Source organism: Balearica regulorum, chromosome 1 (genome assembly GCF_011004875.1).
Source record: "Balearica regulorum gibbericeps isolate bBalReg1 chromosome 1, bBalReg1.pri, whole genome shotgun sequence".
NCBI lineage: Eukaryota > Metazoa > Chordata > Aves > Gruiformes > Gruidae > Balearica > Balearica regulorum.
Window position 1 is genome coordinate 27,998,828 of NC_046184.1, and position 26,833 is coordinate 28,025,660.

Below are 26,833 nucleotides of genomic sequence, written 5' to 3' on the forward strand. Positions count from 1 at the left end.
CTCGTGATTCCACACATGTCATTTACTCATCCCTTCTTCCAAGGCTGATTGGGGAAGAGAAGTTACTGAGTTTTCCTAATAGCTCAGAGTTCCTCCGAAACCCTTCTCCTTTAGGCATAGCGTGGCCCTTCACCCAGCTCAGGCAAGAGCCAAGGGCTGAAAGGCAACTAAACTTTGGACTTGATTGTGAAACCTCTGCTGACAGGTTACAACAGGGCCTTGCACGGCAATTAAGCAAAGCATAAATTGATGTCAATTTTTAAAATCTAAGATATAATAACGGAATTATTTGATGGAATTGACTATGATGGACCTTTAATATGTTTCTTCTTCCTTCTCCAGATGTAAAACGCCAAAAAGATCAAAATTAAAACTGATGCTGAAACAACTATAGCAATTAGTGCTGTGAAATTCTGTTCTTCCTGGATCAGCACTTTTCCGATAACTGTTGACAAATCTTCTTGCTTCCACTGAAAAAAACAAAGAAAAAAAATAGTGTAATGATTTTAAAAGACAAGAAAGAAGTAGATTATTAGTACTAAACTATGAGCTGATATGTCCCAAATGTATTAAATCTTGATTTTGTGATGTACTGCGATAAGACACTGGGAGTGTAGAAATTATTATACTGGTGTATGCTAAAGCAGATCTACATTTTTATGATTCATTACATGCCTTCAAGAGCTCTGGTAGTGACACAGCTATCTATGTATGTGCTACATGGCACACACAGCACACACTCACACGTGTACTCTGGATAACAGGGTCCCACTGCTATCAGATGTTAATTCAAAATGCTAAATTCATACTTCTACTCAAATAGTGTAGGGAAATGTATGGGCCTATGGATACATCGGCTGAGATGTGTGTTAAAAAAAAATTAGCCCAAATGTCTTTAATATGTGTCCTTCTGGCATAAATGCACTGTAACATCAAACTGTCTCTGTTGACAGCGTGCCTGCTTTTTAGTTCCCAAGGTCACGTGAGCCTGTCTCTTGCCAGCTTCTAGCTTGTTGACAGTTTAAAGAAACAAAACAAGAAAACAACCCCAAAAATCAACAACCAAACACCAAGCAGCTAACAAGACAAAACTGTTTTAGGTCACACGGCACTAGCTCAGTCAGTTGGAATGCATTTGGCCATCTTTTCTCTTCCTCCTGTGGAATTCATTCCTCTGGGTACTGTAATGATGGATTTGCCCGTCAAAAGAGCAAATTTTCTTCTTCGCTGGGCAGACTGCAATTTCTGAGGCTCCTTGCCAGTAAACAAGCAGAAACCTTATTTAACCCCTTTATGTTGTGCTCTTTTCTACATATGAAATACATGTCACACATATCTGTTTCTTAGAGGTTCATGAAATATCACATAGTAGAATTGAATGAACGTAATGCCAGTCCCGGTTGGATATGTAAAAATACAAACAGGTACAGAAAGCAACATGTGCACAAGTATTATATGAAACAAGGCATTGACAGCTCCGGGAAACAGATATACCAAAAACATAGCTGCATCTAATTTTATAGTTTGCCTGCTACATCCAAGAAATTTAATTTCTACTTTTCAAAATAAATTAATATTAAAATAATATTTACTCCATTAATAAAATTAATTAGTTATTACTATTTACTTTCATTGCAGGAATAGCATTCATGGCCCAGGATCCTATTGAGATGAATGCCATAAAGACAGAAAAAATAGATGGTCCCTGCTCCAAAGAGCTCATGTGGACTGATCCTAGTCACACTTATGTGACTGGCAAAATCTCCACTGTTTTCAGTGAATCGAAGTCCATGATCAGCAAATTTCATAGTTTAAAGGTAACCCCATTCTGCTGTGATTTTCTTTTTTTTTAATATTTAAAAAAATACAAAGATACTGAAAGATTTGTGTCTTATTTTATGAATCAGTAGGTGAAAACTGTCTGCAATTTAAATTCGCAGTAGCACTCGGAATTACTCTAGTGAGACCATCTTTAGAACAATGGTGGAACTGAAACATTTGTCCTAAGTGTCTGCATCTTACAAAAAGAATTGAAATTATAAAAAGCAGACAAAGAATTCTTTCAGAAAGGACCTGACCTTCTTGACTGCAGCAGAATTTTTTGCTGAAAAAAGGGCATGTGAGCTCAAAAGTAAACCTACTCCATTATAGCTTCCTATTCTTCTCCATATATTTCCTCTTGTGTTTGGATTAGTAACTACCATTTTATTTCTGTGCTTAGTTTAGGTCCTACTTTGTGCCTAAGGCTCCAGAAAGTCTCTGTACAAACAGGTAATAAAAACAATGGTGATAATATTTCTTTCAAAATAGTCAGTATTATTTGAATTTCCATCCCAAACAAATAGAGATAGAGATATCTCTGTAAACACAGGCTTAGGCTTAAATTTAAAGTTTATAGGTTCAATAGTGACATTTGGAATGATAATAAAAATGGCATTAATATCTCATGTGTGGTGTAGCTGCCTCACCTCTATATTTAGCTCGCTGTTGGATTTCAGGAGATCACTGGGAACCGTACACAGAATTGATTCCGACTGCAGGAGGAGGTTTTCGCAGCTTTTATTTCCAACTTTTAGCACCTCTCCTTTAACAGCTTCTGAATCAATATAATTTCCCTTGGAAAAAAAAAAAATCAATTTCATATTACATAACCATCTCATAAAAATTAAGGAGAAATCCTTTTATTACCTTGGAAAATGTTTTTAATGGAAAAACAATTATGAAATAAAAGACTAATGCAAATTTACATTGCTCTGTCAATATGCAGGTATCAGGGTTTTTTTCATGTAAATGGGAGTTGGATAGAGAGGCCAGAGGGGGATGATAAAGTTTACAGATAAAATCTGCTGTCGCACTCATACAGCCCATACAGACTTCTGAAAATGTAAATGTCTGAGGGATAAATCCTGCTGGTCTTCTTTAGATTTTTGCATAATTTGCACAAGAAAGGACGCATTATGTGACCCTGTTGTTTATACAAAACTGGCTTATATTATCCACAAACTAAAGGCATCTCAAAAATTTTGTTTTGCAAGTGGTTATGGTAGCAGGAGTGAAGCTTTCAAAAAAACCCTAATTAATTATAATCATAAAAATGCACAAATCTGTTAAAATCACGTTCCACAGACCAAAAAGGAACAAATCCTGGTAAAGATGACAGCATGAAAAGTGCACTCCCTACTCAGAAAACCTGCTTTCACATCCCAGACTTGGATGAAATATATTCCTTCTGGTATTGTGATAGTAGTGTCCAAAGGCCAAGTTCAGGATCTTTTGAGCTCAGGAGCGCATCAGTATTTAATAAGCTGCCCTACCCAGTGTACAGCCCAGCTTAAGATGAAAGAACAGGCACATTAAGCGGGAGTAAAAGGAAAGAAGGGAGGATGGGGAGTAACACTAATACAGGCTATTTTTGTGGGCTGGATCTGGGAGTTTTTCACAAGAAGGGAGCAAGGTGTCATGGCTGCCACTGCTATGAAGCCTCGTATACTGGAAAGAAAAGAATCTCATTCTGAGAAGCAAAAAAAATCTTACTTTGGTGTATGTTTTAGGTCTGCTACAGAATCAGAGTGAGCCCTGGGAAAATGTTAATAAACATACAGGAGAGCCAGTTTAACGTCCTGTTTTGACTGGCAAAGCCACACCCCAGGTGAGTGCTTTATAATTGCTGGCCAAAAGAGTCCATTTTGCACTCTATCTTCTGTCTACTTGGAGCCATTCTGTTTGGTGTTAATTAAGTAAATATTCAATGGGCCAGGGACCATGTGATTGACTGGTTAATGCTTATTAGCATGGCGACTTGCTGCATATTGTGAGACATTCATGTGGAAATCTTTCCTTTGAATGATGTACCTCTGAAGACTTGAATTTGAGTATTCATCTTCAGGATAAATATATTACCCTGCAGACTGTAGGTGAGTGGCCTCTTTTTCTTCTACACCAAATCTCAGAATTTTTCTCCCCCAAAACTGATGCTCACCCAAACAAAAAAAAAAAAAAAAAATCATACTGATGTTTCTTAAGGTGGTCCTTAGCCAGTTATAATGCAGATAGTATTTTTTACTTACTACCATTACCATTATTTTGCCATTAATATATTATAGTTTCAAATATATGCAATATGATATCTCACTATCTAAAGAGTTTCAGAACTCTTTCAGCAGTAGTTTTGCTCTTCTGAGGACCACAAAATTTGCCTATGATTTTAAGAAAAAGAGGAAACTGACTCCTGTGAGAAATGGGAAACAATATTTCCTATTTAAAAATGCATATTATCCCCTTCTTGCTGAGCAATGCCCTTGCACGCAAGCTGGAGAAGCTCGTTACTGGACTGAGTAGCTGTTGCAAACCAATCTGATAGACCTCACAGCTTTAGAGAGATGGGAATAATTTGGGTCATAGTCTAGAAGCAACAGAAGGACCACAAAACCAAGGTGTGGAAATTTTGAGATTGGTGCCAGAAGAATTTGTGAGGTCCCTAAGCAGAGCGGGTTGACTTGGGAAGAATGAGGAGTTACTGCAGCTGCAAGGCTTCCTCTTCAGCTTGCTCAGAAATACCAGGGTTTCCATACTGCGCTCTCTTCGACCAGATAGTGGGAGAAACACAAATTTCTATGCAATGTGGAAGAAGATTGAAAATAGAATTCCTTAAGATCGTCTCATAAAGAATTGTTGTGTTGTACTGGCTTAGGAATAGACTAGGCAATTTAGTAAGTCTTGTACTACTCTGAGTTTTAGAACAGATGTGCCAGAGGACAGCCAAGATCTGAGATGCGATGTGTAAGATGAAATGACAATTGTGCTACTTATTTCTCTTGTGGAAGATCTATATTTATAAATACATTCTAGTCACCTAGCAGCCCATTCCTAGGCCTCCTCTAGAAGCGTGTACAGAGACCCCGCACCAGCTTGGTGCACAAGTACAACCCCTGACAGGCCAGACCTCTGGGCAGATTGAGGTAAGGAGCTGTTTCTTTCCTTATTTATTTGTTGGTTGGGTTTTTTTCACAGCTAGGACACACTGGGATGTCAGCAGGCCAGCTTGCAGGTCTGGGTCAGTGGCTCCTGCAGGAGGCAGCAAGTAGACCCTGTCCTCTTCAGCAGACTCAGGTCTTTGGTCATCCCCAACAGTAAAACACACGAATTTTTCCTGCCCTGAGAGTCTTCCATGTTGGCGGGAGATAGGAGCACTTCTGAAGTGGTGTCTTCATGGTGTCGAAGCAGAGAACTGCCTCAAGCCACTCTGCCGTGACCCTTCTGACTGGGGCATGGTGGGCACTGAGAGACTTCAAAGAGCCACATACTTGGCAGAGGAAGACAGTGATAATGTGGGACCTCGCGAGGCTCGGTGGTGTGGAAGACAAAAGGGCACTGAAGACAAGAAGCGTTGGCATTTGTGGCATGCAGTGCCTTGACTGTGTTTTAGATAGAAGACTTAATGTTTTCTTGTATGTAACATTTTCTTACAAAGACATCTTATGGTCATCAGGGGAAACCAAACAGAACCTTTCAATCGGTACCCACTGTCGTTTGATGAAAGCCAAATATGTCACACTAGATTAGTTTGATTGAAAAACTTGTGATAAAAGCTCCCTCCACCCCTCTGAAACTAATTAAGAAAAAGATAAAAGAACTTTGGTTTGGTAGAACAGACTGTTCGCTGAAGCAAGCTGCCATTTAATTTCATGCTGAGCTTGCTTAATTACTGCACAAAATATGACCATGAGGCATGTAAACTTGTGTGTGTGTGTGTGTATTTTTGAATGCGGGTATGGGGCGAAGGAGAAGTGTTGCCAATATGGCTTGTAATGATCTTTTGGCTCCCGAGTAGAATTTCTGAAAGTCGCCTCACTGTTTTGATAGAAGCATCCCCCTATAACTAATTCTATTTAGAGGAAGATGTTAAATTGGTGCTTGCTCATGCTTTGTTCTAGGAGACCAGCTTTCACTAATGTTATTCTCCAGTTGGTTGCCAGGAAATAATCAGGGCATCACGCTTAGGTAGGCATCTGCGTTGGGTGCCATGACTGCAGGTGACATCAATGCTACAAAATTGTGACATTGGTCAGTTGTCAGTGGGACAGTTCTCAGCCAGCCTTTCTCATCGTAATGGCTTCTTCTCAGCAATAAATAGCACTAGGGACTTCTCCTTAAAGGAGAATAAAAGGTTCAAGAGTAAAAGAAAGAAGAGAGTTTAAAAATACCTAATTTTTAACCTCAGTCCCTGGGAAGATTATGGAGCAAGTCCTCTGCCAGGCAGAGGAAGGACAACACCACAATTGGGAACAGCCAGCATAAGTTCCGAAGGGTGGATTTTGCCTGAGCAACCTGAATGCCTTCATGAGGAGGTGACTGGTTCTGTAGATGAAGGGCGAGCACTGGGCAATGTTTACCTTGATTTCAGCACGGTTTGCAACACAGTCTCTCCTAGCATTGAAAAAAAATTGGGATGATATGGACTGGATGGATGGACCATAAGGTGTGTGAAAAACTGGCCATGAGCTCAAAGGTTAGAAGTCTAATAAGTAGCATTTCTCAATGGCTTATACTGGGACCAATACTGCTTAAAATCTTTAACAATAACCTATACAAAGGGACAGCATGTACTGTCCTTGCGCTTTCAGATGACACCAAATTTAGGAAAATGACTGAGATACTGGAGGGCAGTATCACATTTGCTCAGAGTGACCGTGGCAAGCTGGAGGAGTGGGCCAGCAGGAACCTCATAAATTCAACAAAGACGGATGCAAAGTCCTGCACCTGGGGTGGAATAACCCCATGCACCAGGACAGGCTAGGGACAGCAGGGTAGAAAGACACTCTACAGAAAACGACTTGTGGACCTTGTGGACCACAAGGTGAAATGAGGCAGCACTGTGCCATTGTAGTGACGAAGGCTCACCACATACTTTAGCAGCAGCACAGCCAGTAGATTGAAGGTGACTGTTTTCCTCTGCTCAGCACTTGCGAGACCACACCTGGAGAACTGTGTCAAATTGTGAACCCCACAAAACAAGAGAGATATTGACAAACTGGATGAAGTACAGCAGAGGGCCACTGATCTAGGAAGGGAGCTGAAGCACAGCATGCACAATGCAAGGCTAGTGGAGCTGGGTTTTTAACACTGTAAAATCTCCATTCTTCAAAACTCATCTAGCCAAAGCCATAGGCAACCTGACCTAATTTTTAACTTAGCCCTGTTTTGAGCAAGGGGGTTAGACTACGAAGACCTCCAGAGGTTCCTTCCAGTCTAAGTTATTCTATGATGCTTCTCAAATTAATCTTCCTTCCAATTGGTTGATATGCATGACCTGGAAAATACTGGAAAACACTGCTGTCACTGCACAGAGGCACTGAGCCATGCAGCAGCTATATATTCCCAGCCCTCTGTTGACCTGCACGCCAGAACTCTTTCTAGCTTTTCTCCATAACTGAACAGGAGAATTGCTCTGCATTGAAGAAGGGGTGATTGTACGGCCAAAAGTTCCAAGTAGAAAAAAAGAAGAAACAAAAAAATCAGACTGATTATTCTTTGGAATTTTCCCAAAACACTTTGTGGAGAGAAATCAATATTAAGAGAGTTTGACTGGAGCCCAGCATGGCTGACAGAGGCTCTGAGGTAACTCCCTCTGATTTCCTGCAGCTCAGGAGCTGTCCCACTGGACCATCTTGGAGACAAAGGCCTCAGGGCTTCAAGATTTCATGCCTGTCATAAGGGAAAAGAGTTTGGGCTTACAGAACTATGGAGCAGCTACACAAAGAGATGACCCTAGCATTAAAGCTGATTCTCTTCTGTAAAGCATTTTTTAATAGATTATATTCTATATAAATTATAGATATTCTCTGTAAATTTCATGTACATAACAATACATTTTCATAAACTTTCATTATAAATTATAAATACCTGTATTTATACTGTTCCTATTTGATACTCTAACTCAGAAAAGCAGCAGATTTCAGGAAATGGCAGAAAAATATGAAAAGCATTCTACTTCCAGATGCTGCACAAAGCTATGGATTTAACTTTCTCCACAGCACTCTAGTAGAGGGCAGTCTGTGCCTGCAAGGGCCCTGAATTCCTAAGAGATGTTTCTCAGTGCTGTGTAGGCTATTCTCAGTGCTCTTCTAACAGGCACTCAGCATCAACTTTGCATTTTTCATGGATCTGTAAATATTTAGGCTACAGTGGTGACTGATCCTCGTGAGTGACTTTGTGCACAGGCCAGAGTTTCCCTCAGCTCTAGAGAGCCAAAGCTGTGAGGCCACTTTCTAAAGGCAACTCCATGTCTTTTGTGAGGAAGGACACAAAACCCTGTGACAGTAAGAGCTAGGACTCGCGCGCAGACCACACACTTCGGGTTCTGGACTGATGGCCATGTTTAATCCTGAACTGGTGACGCAGCTCATTGCAACCAGAAGCTGATGCAGTGTGGTCCTCCCATGAAGACAAGAAAAGCCCCTCTCCCACCCCACCTGATGCCAACAGCCACCCTCATATATCTTCGGTTTCAGCTCTGCATCTTTTAAGTTGTGGCAGCTGGGGACCCGGCTGAATGCAGTACTGAACACACTGCTCCCTGTCTCTCTCTGCCCGTGCTTCCTTGGGGCTTCCTTTATTTCATCAAAATGTCTGTTCCACATTACGCTGCTGATGTGTGCTTGCAAATGATTGAAAAAAGTATTTTGACATTTCTTACCTTAATTTCCAGAATGTTTTGGTTGCCTCTTGAGATGAACACTGGCTTTTCAAAATGCTTAAATACAGGATTATTTACATAATCAAAATCAAAGTACAAAGAGCTGACACCGTCAAAAATAAAGAACACTTTGGTTACAAAGGGTGGCTGGAGATTGAAGGCTTTCAGTGAAGGAGTTGTACAGCAGATTATCTCTGAGCTAGAGCGGTGGCTACATGCCTATAAGAAAGAAAGAAAGAAAGAGGTAATTGAGCAAGTATGTGCATAGGAAGTCACTGATGAACGTAACTGTTCTTTAACAATACACATATATTGAAAAAATAAACACCAGAGGTCTTGTTCTTCTTTAACCAAAGCAAAATCCTGATCAGTGGTACACAGCGTTTATGTAGAGCTGGGAGAAAAGTATAAAAACTTCATGTCAATGGTGTTTGCACTCTTGTTGAGGAAATGTTCAAGTAAACAAGCTTCCTGGCCTGATTGTTCACAGCACTTTTAAAGTAAATATTTTGCAGATAATTAATGGAAAATTATTTCCAAAGCCAAGGACCATCAGGAGGCTATCCTGATGTACTGAGCTGTACTGGGACACAAAGCAGCCACAATTCAGCTTCTGTCAGTGACTGCCACATGGATTTCTCCTCTTTTTACACTACCAAAGCAATAGCAAGGGACCAGAGGAGACAGTAAAAATAGGGCCAATGAATCTGACTGAAATAGTGGAAAACAAAGCACTAGTTACTCGCAGCATAGCTAAGCCGCTATGTTTCCAGAAAGACATTACAGATGCTGTAAGAAAGCGCTTTAAAGCCAAAACCACCGTGGGATTCTGGGCCATGAAAGCTCAGCAAACTTTATCTTCTATCAAAAAATGTATGCGTAAGGCCCCAGATATGGTATTCAGTGTTTAGGAATGCTTGTGTCATGCAAGTCCCTCCTAGGAGTGTTGACTGAGGGACATGCTTCATGCTGTATCTCTTTGGACCAGCGAGGATGAGATGTTGGCCCCTCACTGCTACTCAGGAGCCACCTGACAGCAGGTGTGAAGCCACGCTTGTCCCTCACTCTGCTGTTATTCCTCATGAGGTCCTGCTCTAGAGGTTCTTCCTGGGGGAAAGATGCTGGTGCACTCCACACTCCAGAAGACCTGCCAGGGCATGCCTTGTGCTGTGGGGGTGCGATCCTGTGTGAAATGTCGGGCCAGAGTGCTTCCCTCTATCCCTACCACCTTGACACAGAACTCATGGGACACACAAGCCAGACCCAGTGCCTTCCTAAAAGGATTGCTGTGTGGCAAGCAAGGGCAGCAGGGCAGGCAGCCTGATCTGAAGCTGAGTTTAGGCAGTTTGCAGGGATAATGTGAATCCTTGCAGATGGGATTCATCTAGACTGCATCCAGACACCTGCATTGGAGTTAGTGGTCTATACTGCCTTTATAGTTAACAGAGGGAAACAGGTCACCTAGAGTGGGATTCATTTGATCCGTTTTAGACAATAGCTTTAATCAGATTAACAGTGCTCTAGAAGGGTCAACTTCTCTCTCTTGACTGTGAAGGTTTCTACATGACTAATTTGATTATAATGTCAACAGCACATCCACAAGCATCAAGGGGAGGCACGGTGGCTGCTGGGCAGCATCACGCAAACCGCAGAGTGGCCTGTTTGTGCCTGTATCGTGTACTCCCTTCTCTGTGCCTCCCTTTCATGCTACCTACCATGGATATGGTTGAAGGAGAACGGGACTTCGCTCCTAGTCATTGTAAATCTTACATTTGTTCTACAAGAAATTTCCCCAGAAAGCCAACAGTGCTGTTGAACACCTCTGCACATCTAGAGAAGGCCAATAAATATATATTTTTTCTGTTTTGTTTTTCAAATTAAATTGGCTCTCATTATAAAATGCTGCCTGAAGGAGCTGTGAAATTAGTTCACATTTGTCTCTAATATGCTAAATTAATGCAATGTAATTTTGATGTTTCAAAGCAGTGACATAACCATTCAAGCTATATCAGTTATATACTCACATTAGCCTGAAAAGTGGGATTAGATATCTAAAAATCAGCACTTTTTCTTATCAGCACAGCAATTCATATTTCTGTGCATAATATTGTGAAATCTTGAATTTGCCAAGGGAAACATTTTCAAGGCTCTGAAACTCAGCACCAGAGTTTTAGAGCTCTACAACAAGGATTACATGCCTGTGAGCTGCGAGTTCAGCACTCAGTTGAATAACTCAGTGCAGCTCTCAGTGATGCTAATGGGACTTGCACACATGTAACTAATAGCCCATTTAGATTCCTAGCACAAAATCACAAATATTTGTGCATCCCCTGTGATAAGAAGGTAATCTGTGGGACACAAGACAAGGCGGAATTTTGCTCCATTTGCTTACAGTATTAGACTGTTCTTCCTCTTTTGAATATCTTGTTATACATCATTGATACCTCAGGCTTTGTTATATCACATGGATCTAGAAATTCATTTAAATCAGTATGGTAATAATAAGATCCATCATTAGTATAATGGATGATCAAGCTATACTTTTCCATGATATATGAATATTTGTAAAGATATCTATCATATTGTGTCAATTCTAAAAAGGGATTAGTAAAATACATATAATTATAAACCCAAACATGTCCCAGGTAATCATTATATTTATTTGATTAATGTAAACTCATTAGACTTTTTATCTACTGTAGAGTAGTGATGTCCCTTAAATGAATAGCAGTGGTATTCATAACTTTGTTTGTGGCTATCTATTAGAATCAGATACTTTACTTTATCAGGCTGGTCTCTGAAGAGGAAGCTTTCAGAAAATGATAAAAATCTAATAATACTCTTTGGAGGGGATGCAATGTGACTGATTGGTAAGGTCAAGAAAAATCTTATTTGCAATGCCCTTATTGGTACATGATTTGACATGACATTTTTGCCTTGAAATTGGTTTTAGCAATTGAAGAATATGATGGTTTAGTTTTCAAGAAATATTGGATTGAGGATCTATACCAAAAAAACCCTAATTCAATCTATTGCCTTCTCAATTAAGATACTGCCTATCACCCTGCACCTTTAACTTTTATTTAATTAGGCTTTAAAGCACATTCACTTTAAAAGCTAAGCCTACATTCTTCCTGTGACTATAATCTAAATCTGAGGACAATAAGAAAAGATGTAAAAATTATGGACCATTTCACAAGCATAAATAAATACTATAACCCAAAGGGAATAATAATCCATTGCACAATGCATATGACTCATCACTTAAAGGTATGTATTCTTGTTTCATTTGTAAAATATGACCCTTGAGGCAATTAATTCAAACCTGACCTACAGAATCTGAACTTCAGTGCCCAATTCAATTTTTTTTCATCTGACAGAACAACAGGAAAAGTATGAGGGAGGACCTCTGAGCTCCAGAGGTCTCCTAGCAGCTGACCCAGATAAGAGAGGGGCAGTTGGATGTGTATTACGGGATCTGTAGCAGTCAGAAGGGAGAAAAGGGCCAATTTGTCCTTTCATAAAAAGTAAACTTTTGGAGTTCCAGTGAGGAATGAAAGATGAATGACGTTAAAAACAGACCAGGAGACTCTCCAACTATCTCTGCCAAAGGATGATTTCTCAATAGGAAGAGATGAGAATTCAGGTCTGACTTGAGGAAAGCCCATTCAGAAGGCTTTTCTGTGTAGGTGAGAAACTGAGCAGTGACATACAAGCAGGGTATCTTGAAGATTTTTCAGAGAACTCATTGGCTTTTGCTGCTATTTCAGGTAGTGCAATGAATGGCCCTAATGGATGGGTAGCATTTTTATTCTAGTTGTCTTCTTGGATGAAGCTATGGGAGATGATACTTTCAGTCTATCAGATCATTGGAGCAGAAGGTAGAGTAAAACCTCTCTTCCTTCTGGGTCTGAGAGTCAGCCCTTCACACAACATGACCAATATAGACTGGGAGTCTAAATTCCTCCCTGGGCTTGGGATGGTCAATGTATCTGCTATCACCACATCCTTGACACCCTGGAGATTTCACAGAGTGGGCTTTTCCCTGACACCCCCTGCTGCACTCTTTCCTTGCCAGGAGATGTGCATGAGATGCAGATTCGGCACAGAATGAAAGGCCAATGGTTCCCCTCCATGAGGGAAACTCTTTGCTGGGCTTCTGTGGCAGCATTATGCCACAGAGTCAACACTGATAGAGGCTCCAATCCTGAATGTCTTCGGACAGGTAGTCAGGAATATCTTCAATATCACATGCTCACCATCCACAGTTTTCAGGGAACTTCTTCTATCATTATTTAATAAATCTAAGGTAGACACTCGCAGGTGAATTCTACGCATTTTGATGAGTATTATGAGTATGGATTGTTCACAGACTTCTAAACATTGAAGGAACTTTAGAGTATTTTAAAATTCTCCTGTAATACAGCAGGAAATGGCATCTAACAGGGAACAATTAAGAAATGCTAAAGATCATTCAAGAGACTACTTACTGAAGAGATAGTTAAAAGTCTGTGGAAAGAGATGATCTTGCATAGCTATAGGGCCAGTTGTTGAAGGTCATGCATTAAAAGGTGCTGCTCCCTAATTCTGCAACCTTACATATCTTGGGACATTCATGGTTAGAAGAGATTAAGCAGTGGGAATATATATCCACTATATATTCTATCCAATATGGATAGAATATTAAAAATGCTACAGCAAAGCATCCCCAAATGACCACTTGTTTACTATTGGGGTATTAATGCAAAGTACAGAAAATATTGGCCTGAAGAGCTTCAGAAGCAGAAGAATCATACAGCACGACTTATAAGCAGAGGTTAGAAGCCACTTATTTTGTAAACAGGCTCCTGACCAAACACCATTCCAAATTGTGCAAAGCTTTTTTACAGGCACAATGCAAAGTGAAAGGAAGGAATGAGCTGGTTCCCTTCTTGTGCACCTCACACAGGAACTGGACGTGTGAGCTGAATTGAGAGGGTTAGTGTATCCTTATGCATTATCAAGAGCTGTTGGGAATTTATGCAGCACTGCCTAAATTTGTATTTTTTGTTCCTAGTCAGAACAACTCTTCAGAAAAACTCATGAAATAAATAGAAATTAAAAAGAAACACATTGCAAATATTGAAACATATGGTTCAGTAACTCTAGAACAGTTTTTTTCACTTGTTGAAATACCAAATTCAAAGAAGGCAAAATGTATTATTTTGATAGTGTTAACATAGAATGTAATATAAACACAACTAGAGTGAACACAGTATTGAATAATTTTAAGGAAATTTAAATAAATATGAAATTAAACTGATAAAGTTGAAGCAAGGCATTTTTGCCTTATAGAAGAAAAAGTTTCAGAAATATTGGAACTTCTAACATGATAGCTGAAAAGCTCATCTTAACTTTTTCTTCTTTAGAGGGCTTGCATGTTGCCCCCAAAACTTTTCAGTTTCAGTGAAACTGCATTTCTTATGGGAAGTTGTTCCAGAAAAACTCTTTTACCAGTTATACCGCTCATCTCTTCCACTAAGATGGAAAGAAACAGGCAGAGAACAGCAAACGCCCCAGGGCACGTCAGCTGGCTCTGCTCCCTGAGGCTTTGGGATGCAGAGCATCCCCAACAGCTCCTGCTACTTACAAAAGTGACCTTCCACTCACACTGCAACTCCATCAGGGCTCTAGGCCACAGTTAAACCTGATGGAGTGAATGAAGGGTTTACGGAGAGACAGCTCACAGAAAAGAACGAGACCTCTTTTAAATTGGGCACCACCAGTTTTAGGCAAATGGGAGAGAGTCTGAGAGGTGGCAGAAAGAATGAGCAGAGCTCTATGAAACAACATGTATCAGGAGAATTTGGAGCAGTGTGGTTTGTTTTAACTGGAAAAGAGAAAGGCTGAATCATAATGTAGTGCAAATATGTAAAATTAGCAGGAGAGACTGGTAATCTGTTGTTTGTGTCCACTGAGGGTTAAAAAAGAAGATAGCTAATTAGCAGCTAGGATTTGGGTTAATTATTAGAAAAAAGTCTTTCCAAACCACTAGGTAAGCAGGTAGAGCAGCTCTATCCAAAGTTTGTTTAAGTGAGGTTGTGAAATTTCTTTCACAAGGAGCTTTAATAACAGCCTAGACAACTATCTGTCAGGCAGTGGTCTGCATACATTTGTTCCTGCCGCAGGGAAGTGGGCCAGGACAGGTCTTTGTGGTCCCTCCCAGCTGTACTTTCCTTTGATGCTTTGGGATGTGTTTCAGTGCTGGCTTTGGTTTTCCCAAGAGCCAGAGATTCTGAATGCTGACAAAAGCAGCTTCTTGGAGGAGGCTGGTGAGAGAAAACTGAGAAGAAAAAGGTCTTAAATAACAATTTAAAATAATCACTCAGCTCTCCTCTCCCAAACTAAGGAAGCAAAAAGACATATAACCTCAGCTATAGGACTTCATCATTTTGGTTTGTACTGTACTGTTTGTCTGAGTTTGGTCTATTCAGGACCACAACCTGTTTTCTCCTTTATAAATGGGATAGCTGGTCACTGCAGTGCTCTGGATCCCTGCTGGAAATAGTTCCTCATTATTGTTTATTTTTGTAATGACTGGATAAAAGTTTGGTTTTTTGGCATATCACCCATGCATAAGGCCCAGAGTCTCCAGCACAGGATGGGGCAGGCTGCAGCCATAGGCATCCTCCACCAGCAATTTCCTCAGTTACACAGTGCAATCTTGTTTTGCCACTTATAAATCTCCCCTTCTCCCTGAGAACAAATATCCTTCCTTGAGAAATAAGCTTGAGGTAAAGCCTAGTGGCAGAACAAATGGCAAGCAGCGCTGGGCTGCCACGGAGGCAGGGGTTTCCCTGGGCTGCAGGGAAAGCCACCAAGTGCCAAAAGCCTTTAATATCAATAGAGCAAAATATATTGCTTGGGCAGTGTCAAAGGATAAAACACTCTAGATTATAATCTGTTTGAGGTTATATTCCATCCCTTCTGCAGGCAGAATGAACTTGTGTACAGCTGCTTTTACACTGGGGTAGTTTCTTAGAGATCAGCAGTGGTAGGGGACAGATATCCTTATGGAGAAGGAGGGTCAGACCTGCTTCTTCTTGTGCATTGGCAGATATCATACACCGCAAGGTATGAAAAGTAAAAGAATAAGGGAGATAATCCTGACTGTCCATGTCCACGTCTTTTTTCAATAGCAGTTTAAAAGGCAGGATGGCAGCAAACCACTGCTCAAAGTAAAGGTTGCTCCCCAGTATTTGTGGGAGAGAGTAAACTCTACAGTGTTCATTGTGTGGAGTTCCCAGTCACTTCTGGACAGTGGATTTAGTTCTTTAAAACTTCAGATCCTTTCAAGTCTGTTGAAATTCTGAGGAAGTCCCAAATATTTGACAAGCAAGGTATGCAGAATCAGGGCCTGAAGAGAAGCAATATTGCATATTCTCACAGGGGAACAGAGAAAGCAAGTGAATGATCTTTACTTCAGAAGAAAGACTGCTAAAATCCACACAAAGCAAAATCTAAAGAGCTGATTTCAGCAATGATCTTTTCTTTGGGAATCTTTTGTACTTAGAAATAATCATACATTACTCAAAACCTAATAAATTTTGAGTTTGGTTGATTTCACTGAAATGTTTTGCTTTCCGACTCATGGGTAAAGTGTCTTTTTGATAACATTGAATGCCGTGTTTCATTGTCGGGGCACTGATTTTTAAGATTAAAATCTGAACCCATTAAATTACAAGCCACGATTACATCCAGCTGAAATTCAGGTCCCGACACTCATAATATTATACAAATTAGGATCATGAAGAATATTATGACCTTGAAGCTATAAAAGACTGCAGATTTGCAGACATACCATTTAAAATGCTTTGAGCAAACCTATGTCTAATACTTAGAATTCAATACAGGAAATAGTGTATGATGATCATTAGAAATAAATTGAGAATATGAGCAGTAGCGTAGCATGTCATGAAGAGTGTAGGTCAATTTAGCTTCAGTTAGGCTGAACAGACCTTACAGGGTAAGAAAATGTTGGAGGTGCAAGACAAATGTGTAGACAAAAGCTTACAGGAAAGAGTTCCAATACAACTAGCCAATAAATGTCATGTTCGCCTAATAAAAATTAAAGTAGATCACATGGTCACATCTGATCACCTTATTTACATTTAGACACTGTGTATTATCAACTTAGGTAACAAAAGAAGGCTCAGATCCCTGACTGACCCTCTGTTCATGCAGAGGTACCCAACTGCAAAAGCCCAAACCTCTCTTAAAACTTAGCTGCTGAAATTTGATAAGTTAGGAAAGATTTGCCCCAATAGGTAATTTGGCAATCAAAAATTCTTCAAAATAATACTTACTTCTGATTTTACATATTTACTTTTCCTTTCTTTGATGCTTGTTCCATTTTCCTTTTATATCCACAGTCACCATTTGAATATATATCCTACCTACAGTAGCACTTGAACTTGCTGTGTAATATGACATACCTGTACTGCATTGTTCTGTGTTTAGTCAGTGAATTTGCATTGTTAAATTACAACATAAAAATCTTGTTATCAGATACTGTAAAAGGCTTATTTCTTTGGAAAAGGTTCCTTGGAAACTGTTGTTCTACCCCCAGCTTAATTTCAAATTTGTTGTTGAGTTTTGCCTATGCAGTGGAAACAGTCTGTGCAGAAAACACCAAAATGTCGGTGGAAGCCCCGAAGTTTCGAGGCAAAAATCAAAGTATTTTGACTGAAAATTCCATGCCATTCACCACACAAAAATGACAAGATAACAGATTGTCTTCTTCAAGACTGACTCACCACAGAGAAGTTCATTCCCAGTTTAGGTACAGTAATCACCATCTGAGGAAAGCACACTGAGTTCAAGTTGATTCCCTGAGCTGTGATTGTACTTCCACCACTAGGAAAAATTAAAAAAAAAAAAAAAAAAAAAAAAAGAAAGATGAGTAGGATAATGATACATCTGCTATGATAATCTTAATTACAAATTACATTTTAGAGTAAATGACAACATAAAACCAGAATTAGGGATATATGCGATGAATGCAAATACATAGCTCTGAGCAGTGAGATTATTCTTCTGGGAAACAAAATTTTATACTTGCTATAACAACTAATCAAATACAAGAAAAATAAAATAACTTTTAAAATTGTGGTATGCCAGGATATAAAACAAATGTGTACATTTTAAAGGAGGGTGTAGCATTTGCTAACTTAACTTCTTCCTTTGAGTGGTGCTGAAAAAGGTGTCTTTTTTACTGCTGACGTTTTTTTGGCAAAGGCAGATGGCTTGGATTAGAGCTACTGAGACCATAAATATGTCACTTAAAAACACACACATACTACCATACATATATATTCATAATATTTATGTAGCGCTGGATTTAGACTATTTTAAAATCCATTTGCTCTCCTGAGTGCCGCTGACTTGTCACATTAAATGAGTTTCCTCACTAATCAGTGTAATGTCCAGACGCAGTATAGGAGACGCACTTAGCTGTACAGTAGGTATCTCAGCAGGACATCACAGGTACACTCAGCAGCAGCGAGGAGTTAAATCACATAAAGAAAAGAAGCGCCCTTCCCCCTTCTCCTTCACCTCTGAAAGGAAATGATCTGCCCTCTGCAAGTGCACCATAATAGAAGCAATTGGCATGGCAGATAGAGATAAAAATGCAATTTCTTTTGATAGATTGCTGTGCAGCGTAGACATTCTTCTTTCATTCATTACTTTTCTTATTTCTATATGAAACTTTTACTCACCTGAGAAAAGATTTGGCTGGATGAATTTTTAAAACAACGGGGTCTTCTCTGTATGTGAAATGACCGCTCACGTCTCGAATAGCTTCGTCGATTCCCACCATCACACGATATTCCTGGGGAATTTGTTGTGCCGGAGTGTAGCACTCTATAGTGCTCACCGATACGCTGGAAGGACAGAAAAAAGCTTGCTTGTCGGCATTATAAAACATGCACTTGGTTTAAAACACTGTCCTTTAGTGGGCCCCAACCCCGCCTAAGGATCCACTTGTAAAAAATGTCATTGATTCCCCCACTGGGTGATAATATTGCAACAATAAGCATGGCATGAGGTAGAAACAGCAGCACCACTGCTTAGGTGCAAGATTCATCTTGATTTGGTTGACTTGCAGCTTGACTGCTGGAAGGTATTTCCCCAGCGCTGACAAAAGCCTCATCAGCCCCTGCACCCTGCCAAGGCAGTTCCCAGCCCGGAAAATGACAGCACGCTCCAGGTTTAAGGAGAATGACTTGTTCTGCTGTAACCAAGGGATAACATCTTACTCTTTCCAATCCACAGGATTTACCCTGTGTTAAAAACCTCAAGAAGAGGTGCTGGTTGTACCAACACGTCAGAGATGTCCTACCCTGGGGACACCTCCTGACTCCAGGTGCTGCTGAGGGGCAGGCAGAGGGCAAGAAGGTGAAAATTGAGGAAGAGCTGGCTGAGTTCAGCATAGCAGCAGAGTCTCTGGGATATTCACTTTTCCCCTGCTCTCTCATGCTTGGCCATGGAAGTCCTCCTACACTGAGCTCAGTGAGTGAGTGGGCAGCAGAGGGGTGAGAGTCCCAAAGCTTGAAGCACATGAAATGTGGCCACAGAGAGCAGGGCACATCAGAGGGGATGGTAACAACTGACTGGAGAAGCAAATGTAACTCTACCAGCTGGTTTCAGTGATTTGGACCCAACCACATCCAGGAGCCCTCCAAGTGAGGCCGTTCTCAAAGGCTGTGAGAGATTGCCTCTAAATTAGACAAAAGGTGCATTTGCTGCCTCTTCTGAAGCTGTCCAGGAAGGTGGAGTTCACCGTGTGCTGTAGGGGTTAGTGATTTGTTCATATGTATCTCGAAGCTTTTTGCCATCTTTTAAGGAAAAAGGTAAACCCTGGCTCTAGCTGCCCTCAGAGCTGGGGAAAGCTGCCAGTTTAAGTAGAGGAATACTTGCCTTGAGAAACTGGCTAAGACCTATGTAGAAGTTTCCAGGCAACTGGGCTGATGAGAAAGAGGGGTGCTGGGGATGCTTACTGGATAAGCCCCAACTACAGTTCGATACCTAGAGGTCCACCTGACCATAGGAGATGTCTGCCTCTGAGCTGGCTGTCATCTCACCCCCCCAGTAGATGTCTCAAATGGCTCAGATGAATCATTCCCAAGAGGTTTATATATTTGTCCATTAGTTGACCAGTTGAGATGATAACATCAATAAACGCCACCCTAAACTATTAAGTAGCCACTGAATAGAAGTGCTGAAGATCTTGAGAATGATTAAATATCAGACTTGAATACCTAAATCCCTTTATTGATTTGGTCAGACTTAGCTGATTTGATCAACAGAATACAATAAATCATTTAGCAGCAAAGAATAAAATTTAGCTCTCCTGACTTTGAGTCTGACATTAACTAATAGGCTATTGCTTCCCCATGTTCTCTGCAAGTGTGATGCTTCACCACTACGTCTTTCCATAATCATTCTGTTCCTGGAACATGGCGGGCCAGATTCAGCCCTTGGCTGCAGAGGTGACAATTCTGGAGGCACCCTGCTGCACCTGAAAACAGGACCAAGCAGGATTCGTGCCACGGTAGAATGGCTACCAAATTCAGAACGCTTGTCTGCCCATAGCAGCGAATCTGTGCTTGGTATTTAACATTTATATTCAGCTGGGATTGAAGGAATTTGCACACAGAGCATGTCAAAGATTCTTGACCGAGCTCCTACTGGATCCAGTACAGAGCCACAAGAAATTCTGGCTTAATCCTCAAAACAATTTTATATATACCAGGAAAACTCCCAAACTGATGCTGCCTCTGTTTTGGAGGCTGTTCACTGACAGTAGTGCAGAAATAGCAGCTCCTCTGCACGGGATACACATCCCCACACTGGTTAGGTTTCCATCAAACAAACCAGTAGGAAATGGTAACCTGGCTGCTCACTGGGAGCTGCTGCATGAATTGTTAATACAAGTGTATTAGTGTGTGGGAGTCGAGGTGGCAAAAATGATGGGAAATGGGCAGTTTCTAGTCCATTAGAAGCCGATTCGCTATTTCTCTATGCAACCTTTTAATGAGGTTAATGAAGGCATTACAGAATAAACAAGTCTTCTAGGGAACTGTCATCCCTTCTAGGAACCTTTCAGACATCCTAAATTCAGGATGTAATCCAGAACTGAATGCTTATTGCAGTATCAATTCTCCGATATGTAACACGAGGAGACGAGAGTAATGCCCATTTGTAGTTTTTTTTACTCCAAGACATTTTAACCAAGCCATTTCAATATTAAAGGCAACACTTTTCAGTAAGTACATTACCTTTTCAAGGTGCATGGTTTCTCACCAACAAAAATCCTTCTTGATTTTCCACAGTTTAAGTATTTTCCAGCTATAGTCACCAATGTTCCTCCAGATTTGGGGCCATAGGTGGGAGAGATACTTGTTATTACAGGATTCTGAGGGGGGATAAAGAACAGTGGATTGTTAAATTATTTTCAAAATATGAAAAGGAAGAATCTTAAAACACTTATTAGCATTTCCATGAAGTAATAATAAAGCAAACAGGAATATAGAATTGCCATACTGGATTGGACTCATGAGGAGTCTCCTTCCAGTTAATATTGAATATAATTTTGACAATAAAGTTTTAATCATAGTGCTTACCACGTATGAAAATGTATTGAATAGTGTTTTGCCATGTCCAACAGAAACACTACTGGATATATTAAAACTTGGATTTTTTGCAGCAGGAACTGTGCATTCCAGCCTTTGGAAAACAAGGAAAAAGATAGGATTACATTTTTTTTCTGGCTTGATTTTTTGTATTAAAATAGAACCACTTCAAACTCATAATAGTGGAAGATTCATACTAAACAAGTCATCAATCTATGCACATCACGGACATTTCAGAAATAACAGCTGAAAGAACTGTGGTCATCGTCTTCAATACTAAATACAAACACTGTGGTGTTTATACATGGCCAGAGAAAATAATTTCAGTATATCAAATAAATTTCAGAAAAAAAGAAGCATGCTAGAGAAAACAAATACCTCCTGTTCAATGGCTGAGTTGGTTTTTGGAATTTTCCTTTAGTGCCAAATTTTTGCAGACAACAGAATTAGAAAAAATGCATCATATACACAAGTTTCTTGTATAAATTTAAGTATTAGCAAAAATTAAACTTCAACTTTTGTGGCAGCATGTGTCACTACATTTACACAGTCTCATATATGTGCTAGTCTCCTTAAATCATTTTGTTTGCATTAAGACTGTTCAGGATAGCAGTTAGGAGAGTGCTCAATACTTCTGGAGCGTGATACTTCACTGCTATATATATATGAATAGGGGAAGCCATGCCATGATTTGCACATTGCTTTGGTAGAAGACAGTCATATCCTTTGAAGTGAGAGAGGATATTCATTGAACTTCCTACTTCTTCAAGATAACAACTGGAATAACCTCTGTCTTAAACTTAAGCCATTATCCCACTGTCTCAAATACTATTTCTAAGGAGGAGGAAGAGAGGTGCAGCTGAGGGTTATAAGCCTCTGGATGACAAAATACCTGCATCTTCTCATGTTTCTCTGCAGCAGTTTCACAGATCAGGAAGATGGAGGTGACATAACTGAGCCTGGCAGGATCCTGGCCAAAGGAACCTTCCCCCTTTTCAAACCTTTGAATAGTTTCATTCTTGCCAGCTCCCACAGATGTTGAACAGCATGTCGCAGACAAACCAGAAAAAGCTGCTGCAGGAGCTATCAGCATTAACTAGATTTATTTGATCTCCAATTAGAGCACTTTTTTCTTGGGGACCTTATCAAACCAAGGGATTGTTTCCTGTTTGAAATTTCAGAATTGGAGATGACACTTACAGACTGAATGTTTATATTGTAAAGAACATAAAGAACATCTGTATAAAAGGAAATTCACATTTTAGGTTTCTTACTTGTTTTTGTTGCTAGATTTTGCTTCCAGAGCACAAATTTGTCCTCCGATATGGACTACTGTATTTTTTAATTCAAATTTATTATTTTTGCTGAATCCAAAGTCCCATCCACACAGTGTCAGTCTTGTCCCGCCTTCTAAGGGAGCACTACTTGGGAGAATCTGTTGAAAAAATATTGTGTTAGTTACATCAGGTTTTCTTGAACTTCAAATGGAGTTAAAGAATGTGCAAAGGAATAATTTTAGAAAAAGCATTTCTTCTGGTAGACTATGTCCTACCATTCATCTTAATTGTTCTTCACCTTACATTTGTCACATTATGAGCTTTCTCTGACAGTAGCAATAAATAAAAAACCTATACTAGAAAGCTTTGAAGGATAGTGTTTAGGGGCACTGAACAAGCTGTGCATTGTAATAGTCTTTTAAATCCCGCCGTTCTTGTCTTTCACATCTTATTTCTGGCATGTTAAACATACAATGTACTTATTTTGTTAGAACCTGAATGCTGAACACAAAAGAGCCCCAAAATGACCATTTTTTTGTCAGCTTGATGAAAGTCAGGTCCAGAGTGAAGTAGCTTCAAAGACACCAAAATCCGATATCGCGTTGGCTGTGATAAAGTTAACGTGACTTCTGCTATTCTTTCCTTAAATCTTTTACATTTGGTCACCTCTAATTCTGAGTTAAAAATAAACTACCCCTCAGAAACACAGAGACAATCTACAAAGGAAATGCTTTTTTTTCTGTATATTGTAAATTGTCCTGTAAAATATAACAATGGTGGGAAAAATGTAGGAACACTATAGAAGTCTTACAAAACTCAGTACAAGTACTGGTCAGTACTGCCAGTGGAAAAAAAAAATCAAAAAGATATTGGTTCAGGGTTTACGGGGACTTTTAACAATACTGCATAATTTTGCAAACATGCCAGTACCACTGGACAAACAACAGAGAATGAAAGACTGAATTTATACTTGTGGTCATAGTGCCTAAATGTCTTAGACTTAATGCTTTACTGATAGTAATTTTGCCCCTAAAATGCAATACAGCTGTGCCTTTCAAAGGACCCGACTTCATTTTCAAGCTAAAAGGCAAGTGTTTGAGAGATACTTGGCTATTATTTTATCTGAAAATCCAGTAAGACAGCACATTTCTTTTCAACTCTCTTGTAGCTATACTTCAAGACTCTCACAAATGAACTATTGTAGATAGAAAGGCAGCTGAAGAATACTTCAAAAGAATTATACCATATATTCTATATAGGGAAATTTACTGCCCCCATTAGAAAGCAGACAAAGAGTCTGATGTAAAATGCACTGAAGCCAGTAGGAATCTCTCCTGTTTTAATGAGCCTTGAATCAGCTCTCAATGAGCAAAGAAGAAGGAACCTATGCAGGAATAGTACTTCTGCACAAATCCGATAAAAAAGGAGTGATGCTCGCACAGCTTCCTGACACGCAACACTGCAGCTAAGAGCGTGGAGCAGTATTGTATCCTGTGGAGTCTGTGCTGTTCCCAACTTTAACTTTCCCTTGTTTCTTTGTCTTTTTCTTCAAAATCTGGATTGACTTCAGATCCTAGTTTTCCACTCTACTTAGTATCTCAGCGCACTATCTATTTTTGGCGTAACAAAACCCTAGCAGAAACTGAAATTGCTCTGTGGGAGTACAGGATGTTTTGTACAATAATGCATTGACATGTGGTATTTGAAGAGTCTGAAATGTAATCCATAAGTTAGCAAAATAAGGGCGTTAAAATCGGGCTTCACAAAGCCATGCAGAATAAAAACCAAAGGCACTTAACTGGTTTTGAGTGACCTTATCTGCCAAAAGAGACTTGTGATAGCAGCCCATGTGCCTTAATTGAGGGAGAGTGAAAGCATTTATTACATTCTGCCGGCAAATTTAGAAGGCAAGACTTCCAAGTAGATAGCAAAAAATAAACCAGATCTTACACTTTTCAACTTAAGTTCTGCAGAAATTCCCCCAGAGTTTTTTTATTAATTTCTTTATTTTTATTCCACTTGTTCTGTATGATGAAACTACTGAAAGTTAAATGTAGTTTTGCAGACTTTTTCTTGGGATAGTTGACAGGAATGAATAGTCAACCTCCTAGACTTTCAGCTGAGGCATACATAAGCAATTTCTGTGTGCTTACATCATGCAGGCAGTATCAGAAATCAGTTATAAATGCTGTGAAATTTACGATTTGAAAGTTCTCAATAGCAAGGAAACTCCACTCATAAGATGGAGTAAGTCCTGCTCCAAGACCTGATGTTGTGCTTCTCCTTGCTGCTCTCTGGATTTTGGGTTCAGGGACAGAAAGTGATCTTTTATTTTTCTTTTCGGAAAAATTTCAAGTATTGTGTTTTTCTTTTGTTGATGTTGACAGCCATTATGCTAATATCAACTCACATAGTTTATAAATTGTGAAAGAAAGTATCCATTTATTAAAGTTTCAGCAGCCCATTCATTTTAATTAAGAGGCAAGAACATGTACAGGCCACATGTGAAATTTCCAGCAAAACCTCCAACCTAAACAGGCAGCAGAAGGCCTGATGTTCTTGATATGTCTGAGACAAAAGCCAGATAAAATGACTCACTTTAAAAACAACAACAAACCATGTCAGGTTTTTAACCACAACAAAGAATCAAAAGGGAGACCAATTTATTTCTTCTTTACGCTGTTCACCTTTCAGCATGACCGGAACGCTGCACGCAGATGCCTGCAATTTGTTCCAGCACCAAGTGATCTCCAAGGAACCTCCTCCGAGTTCCCTGGCTTTCCTCTAGCACCGCCTGTCCATGCTCACAAAAACACGCCTCAATGCTGGCAGAGGCAGTAGATGGGAGTGGGGTACAGCGCTGAGGTGTGGGGTGGGAGCTGGACTTTGGTGGGGACGTGTCCTGGTGCAAGCCCTGCTGGGCTGTCTGTAGCAGGGGAGGTGCCTGGGCAGGGCTAGGGTATGGGGCCGCTCCCTGCCACACACAGCTCCAAGGAAAAGCGCTTAAAGCAGGGCAGAGGGATGAAGGATCTGCAGGACTCCACAGGAAAACTCTGGGTTTCTTCTCTGCCACCCCTCATGACAGGAAAATATCTTTTTTTTATTTCCCTGTTGCGCACCACTCTGCGCAACCTGGGAAAACACTGTTGAAGACTTAGCTAACGTCCGTTGGACCCGACCTTGGAGAAGCTCTGTGTTCCCCTCAGGTTAAAGCGATCATATGACATATCTCAAGCAATCTGTCCCTTCCCTCTGAAAGCTGCAAAATATTAAGGGGGGGGTTTGGACTGAATTTCAGATACTATGCAAAGCAGGTCATCCTCTGTTTGTTAGGAACAAAACAAGCTTTTTTCTCACATTTTATGCATATGGGTTTAAAGACAGATCAGAAGATGATGAATAATCTGGTTTATATTTTTTTCAGTAATAATGTTAAATGTCATGGTCCAGTAGAGCATGAAATCTGTCTTAACAGCTAGCAATCCAAAGGGATTTAAGTACTCAGCTCCATTTTTTTCCTTACAAGCCTTCTAGAAGCAACTTCTACCAACATGGGCACGCTGTAATTCGAGATTCACTTTAAGATCCATCAGTGCCACAGATCCATATTCATTACAGGGGTAGACTGGGCTTCTGCTGAGCAGGCAGGGCCGAGCCACATGGGGAAGGGGAGTACCCAGCCAGCCCCACGCCTGCTCCCGCTGCCCCACATCCAAGGCACGCTCTCCAGGATGAGTCCTCCCCACAACTTCTCAGGGACCGCAGAGCTGGCCTGGGGGATGCACCTCTCGGTCTAAGCATCTCTGCATGGGCTCCAGGTACTTGGTTCTTAAAACTGCTGAGCACACGCCCTCATAATTGAAATTAAAGAGGGCTACATGAGCTCAGCACCTCCGAAAATCAGAAACTAAGCAGTTCAGAGCCTTAGAAATCTTTTTGGAGGCATGGCAATATACAGCCACTGCTGGAAAGTTTTGCCAAGAAAAAATATTAAGGGATGCTACTTGTGCTTGAGTTCTAGGAAAGACTAAACAAGCTATGCAGGATACGTGCGAGTAGATTGGTCCTGCACAGGTACATAAAAATGTATCAGGACTAATTTTCAGTGTATCCCTTTGAAATGGTCATTCATAGTCTCATACAAATTAAGGTGAGAAAGGACTATTTGATCATCTAATACAGCCTTT

At 40.2% G+C, this 26,833-nt stretch overlaps 1 protein-coding gene across 9 annotated transcripts in view; it reads right to left on the reverse strand.

The window, feature by feature from the left end:
• The window catches only part of MET (MET proto-oncogene, receptor tyrosine kinase), a 97,408-nt gene that overhangs the window by 14,509 nt on the left and 56,066 nt on the right, over positions 1-26,833 (reverse strand). For all 9 annotated transcript variants that reach the window (XM_075743775.1, XM_075743834.1, XM_075743825.1 and 6 more), the window contains 8 exons: positions 22,644-22,804; positions 21,361-21,463; positions 21,016-21,152; positions 18,454-18,618; positions 17,491-17,590; positions 8,696-8,914; positions 2,469-2,615; positions 314-470 (listed from right to left, as the gene is read on the reverse strand). In XM_075743775.1, the coding sequence (XP_075599890.1) occupies positions 314-470; positions 2,469-2,615; positions 8,696-8,914; positions 17,491-17,590; positions 18,454-18,618; positions 21,016-21,152; positions 21,361-21,463; positions 22,644-22,804 (1,189 nt within the window). The remainder of the gene's footprint in view (positions 1-313; positions 471-2,468; positions 2,616-8,695; positions 8,915-17,490; positions 17,591-18,453; positions 18,619-21,015; positions 21,153-21,360; positions 21,464-22,643; positions 22,805-26,833) is intronic.